This window comes from Sinocyclocheilus anshuiensis, unplaced genomic scaffold, assembly GCF_001515605.1.
Source record: "Sinocyclocheilus anshuiensis isolate Anshui unplaced genomic scaffold, SAMN03320099.WGS_v1.1 scaffold1163, whole genome shotgun sequence".
Taxonomy (NCBI): Eukaryota; Metazoa; Chordata; class Actinopteri; order Cypriniformes; family Cyprinidae; genus Sinocyclocheilus; species Sinocyclocheilus anshuiensis.
Genome location: NW_015544295.1, coordinates 801,931 through 805,954, shown reverse-complemented (window position 1 = coordinate 805,954; position 4,024 = coordinate 801,931). Strand labels below are relative to the sequence as shown.

Genomic DNA, 4,024 nt, shown 5'->3' with positions numbered 1-4,024 from the left:
CCGATCAGTGGGTTTCTCCTGATGTCAAGCACACACAGAGTGGAATTGGACTGAAGCATCTGCTCTAGAACTTGAGCTCCTTCATTCGAGATCCCACAACGCTGCAGGTCCACCGCTAGGGGAATATAACATGGGAATGTGGGTGTCTACGAGCTTCTGATATACAGTATATGTACGTGTATGTGTGGACGAGTGACTTGTCAAACCTTTGACCCACAGGTCCTCTGTAAGCTCGCGGGAGAGTGCCGTCACTCCTCGGTCTCCGATCAGGATGTTGTCGTTGAGAGTGATTCTGCGCAGTCCGCTCATTGCTTCAAACTCTGCTTTCCTGTAGCGCAAAGTCTCCACCCACGCCGTGCTATGCCGTCTCATTGCCTGGTGCTAAACCACAGATGAGCCTCATGAATCTGAGGAGGTTCTAACTTTTTATCATGACATTTAAAGCAGATCTTTTTTTTTCACAGGTAATTCTTTTGGAGGATAATTTATTTACGTAGACTTCCAGGAATGAATAATGTTAACAAATGTTCACTTGTACCTTTATGATGTTCGCCATATGCTCCGCTCCCTGCCAGGTGATATTACAGGAAGAGAAATCCACTGTCTTAATCGTTGAGGAATATTTCACACTCTGACAGATGACTGAATGACAGAACCATATATCAAACAGAAAATTTTTGCATTAATAACTCATACATACAATATTCAGCACATTCAAAAATATATGTATACAACATTTGCACATGTAGTCAATTAAGTTTCTCACAGATAATGAATGACATAAATGAATGAATGACTTAAAGGTGCAGTAAGAGATCTTGGAAAATGCTAACTTTAGCCTGATAGCACTGAAAGCGAACGTCCCACCCTCCCTGCAATCGCCGTCCAAAGCCACTCCCCCTGAACGCATATATGCTCACAGACCAGAGACAACATTACTACAATAGGCTACATCAGCGGTTCCCAATTCCAGCCCATGTTCCGAAGTTAAAGGCATATAACACTGTTCTAGTGGTTTTTGGATATTTTAATAAAAAAATCTTACATATTGTGCCTTTAAGTAAACTTCAACAGATTTCCCCTGCTCAGGGATTAGGGAGCAATGAACACTGTGTTATCATATCGATCGGAACACAGTTCATGCACGTAGCTCTCTTCTAACGAGCTGGTTATCTGAATCGGGATGTGAAGAGACTTTCAACCAGCATAACAAAAAATGTTTCTGAAGACAATCACCTATTGCACCTTTAAATGTCATAATCTGCCTGATGATTTTAACTCACCTTCTAAACCTTGATCTGCGATTTGACAGTGTGCTAAAGACAGATACTCCAATGACACACTCTTAGCTAAACCCTAAGGGAAATTACGATGTTAATTAAACAAGTTCTCAAACAATACATAAAAGGATTTAAATAAAAACACAATAAAAATCAAACAATTTTTTCAATGAAATAAAAATTAAACAAATGGAAAATAAAACAAATTTAAACAAATAAATCAATAAAAAAATTAATTAATTAAAATAAATAAATACAATAAATAAAACATTAAAAAAAATAATGAGGCATTAATATATAATAAAATAAAAAATAAAATAAAATACATAAAAAAACATCAGAAATAAAACAACTAAAATAAACAAATAATTTAAACAAAACACTTAAAGCAAATTAAAAAGCACAAAAACTAAAAAAAATTAATTAAAAAAATAAATACATCCATCCACACATACAAACATTCACACATTATAATCATTATACATTATATAATCATTATAATATATAATCATTCACACATTATAAACAATATAATCAATATCAAAGAGAGAGACTAAATATTTCACTCCACCTTTGTAAGAGCCGTGAGGTCCCTCTCTCTCAGTGGCAAACCGTGCAGCTGAAGGGTCTTTAGGCTGCTTGACTCACACAGGCACTTTTGCACAGCCTTGCACAACTGAAAAGTCATATTCTTGGAATGAATCAAAGGGGTCTTCTTCTTACTATGAGACCTGGAAGAACCTGAGAAGATAAAGACACTCCATCATAATAAGATTCACCTCACTGATGAGTTTTGATGAACCAGGACAGCTTCCTCAGCTAAAACACGGCTACACAATATGTTTCTTTGCAATTTAATTAAATTACAATGACTGCTGGGCTGTACAAATGTTCTAGATGGCATGTTGTACATTACATAACACATGTGCAGTATAATGCATTTTCATCAGATGCTTTTTGTGCACTATAATAGATAAAACAAATACTGTGTATGGAAAGCCGTTTTAACATTTAATCTATAAGCCATACTAGTATCTATTTTCATGGTACTAGTGCTTATTCTTTAGCTACTAGTGCTTATTCATTAGGTACTAGTGTTTATTCATTAACTACTAGTGCTTATTCTTTAACTACTAGTGCTTATTCTTTAGCTGCTTATTCTTTAGCTACTAGTGCTTATTCATTAGGTACTAGTAGGGCTGTGACGATAACCGCATTACCGCGGTAATTAGATGCCGACCGCGGTGTTGAGGTCTTCACCGTCCTTTTTTTTTTGCTAGTGAAAGTTACAGAAGTGCATATGGTGTGTGATATGAAGTATAAACAATAATCATTGTTTGTCAATTTACTGTCTTCCGTCTCAGGGGCGCCTGCAGGATTTCTTCCAAGGGTATGCACAGAGTTTTTGTTTTTTTTTGTGGGGGGGTGTTCTCCACGAATGAACAGTGAGAGCAGAACGAATGTGTCACACGTTTTAAACTCAACAAAATGGTAAAATGCATATATCAAGAGCATGCTCACAGATGAAGACAACAGGGAACAAAACAGCGTTGGATGAAGTGGCAGTCATTTTTGCTCATAAAGGTAAGAGTAATACGTCATTCCAAACTGTAAAGGGTCTACTTTTATTTGTGTCCACTCACAATATCAACCAAATGTTGTGCTTTTATAAAATAAAGAAAACAAACGCTTTCTGCCGTCTCTGGCTTGAACAGGAGCGCTTCACAATGATGAACCTAAACTCAGCGAATTGCCTCAGACATGATAAAAATATATAGAAAGCTTTAAATTACTACTTTAAAACGAAATCATTCAAATCGAAAATAGAAACTCTTTCATTATGTAATCCGTGCATTTCTCTCTAAAGGCACATCCATTGAGGAGATGGCGAGTAATTTTTTTTCATCACCATAACTGATGGATGTCTAAAATATAAAAATAAGGAAAAGACTAAAACAGGCCCGATTATAATTTGCGTTTTATTTTATAATTCAGTACAATTTAAAAACAGCTTTAATATATACATCGAAGTCCTAGAATCCGTTAATGCAGCGCTGAAGAAGGTCACGGATTTTACAGATGCGCTGTCTTCCGAGAAGACAGTTACAGCGTCCTCTGGTGCTTATTCTTTAGCTACTAGTGCTTATTCTTTAGGTACTAGTGTTTATTATTTGGGTACTAGTGTTTATTCGTTAAGTACTAGTGCTTTTTCTTTAGGTACTAGTGTTTATTCTTTTCCTATTAAACTCAAAAGATATCGAAAAAACAAAGTTGAAATAAATGTAATTTTATTTTATTATTGTTAATATAATTTGCTGTTTTAATAATAAAGAAGACTGCTTTATTATTATTCATTTCCATGTTCATTTACAAGCTGCATGCGTTCTTAAATCATTATATTTCCAGGGCGGGAGGAGGAGGGGGAGGGGGGGTTGCGATTAACCGCCAAACCGCGGTGATTTGTTGCGACTTCACCGCGGTAAGAAAAATCCCATACCGTCACAGCCCTAGGTACTAGTGCTTATTCTTTAGGTACTAGTGCTTATTCTTTAGGTACTAGTGCTTATTCTTTGGGTACTAGTGTTTATTCTTTAAGTACTAGTGCTTATTCTTTGGGTACTAGTGTTTATTCTTTAGGTACTAGTGTCGTTTGTAAAGTTACTAGTACTTATTCATTAGATACTATTACTTATTCCAATAGTGACAATGTTTATTCTTTAGCTACTAGTGCTTATTCTTTAGGT

General features: G+C 35.8%; 1 protein-coding gene across 1 annotated transcript in view; it reads right to left on the bottom strand.

Annotated features, from left to right (window-relative positions):
* The window catches only part of LOC107698114 (centrosomal protein of 78 kDa-like), a 20,047-nt gene that overhangs the window by 6,670 nt on the left and 9,353 nt on the right, over window positions 1-4,024 (bottom strand). Inside the window, exons 3-7 of the mRNA XM_016499035.1 lie at window positions 1,852-2,021; window positions 1,284-1,356; window positions 539-642; window positions 207-381; window positions 5-115 (exon numbers count right to left, since the gene is read on the bottom strand). Of these exons, the coding sequence (XP_016354521.1) occupies window positions 5-115; window positions 207-381; window positions 539-642; window positions 1,284-1,356; window positions 1,852-2,021 (633 nt within the window). The remainder of the gene's footprint in view (window positions 1-4; window positions 116-206; window positions 382-538; window positions 643-1,283; window positions 1,357-1,851; window positions 2,022-4,024) is intronic.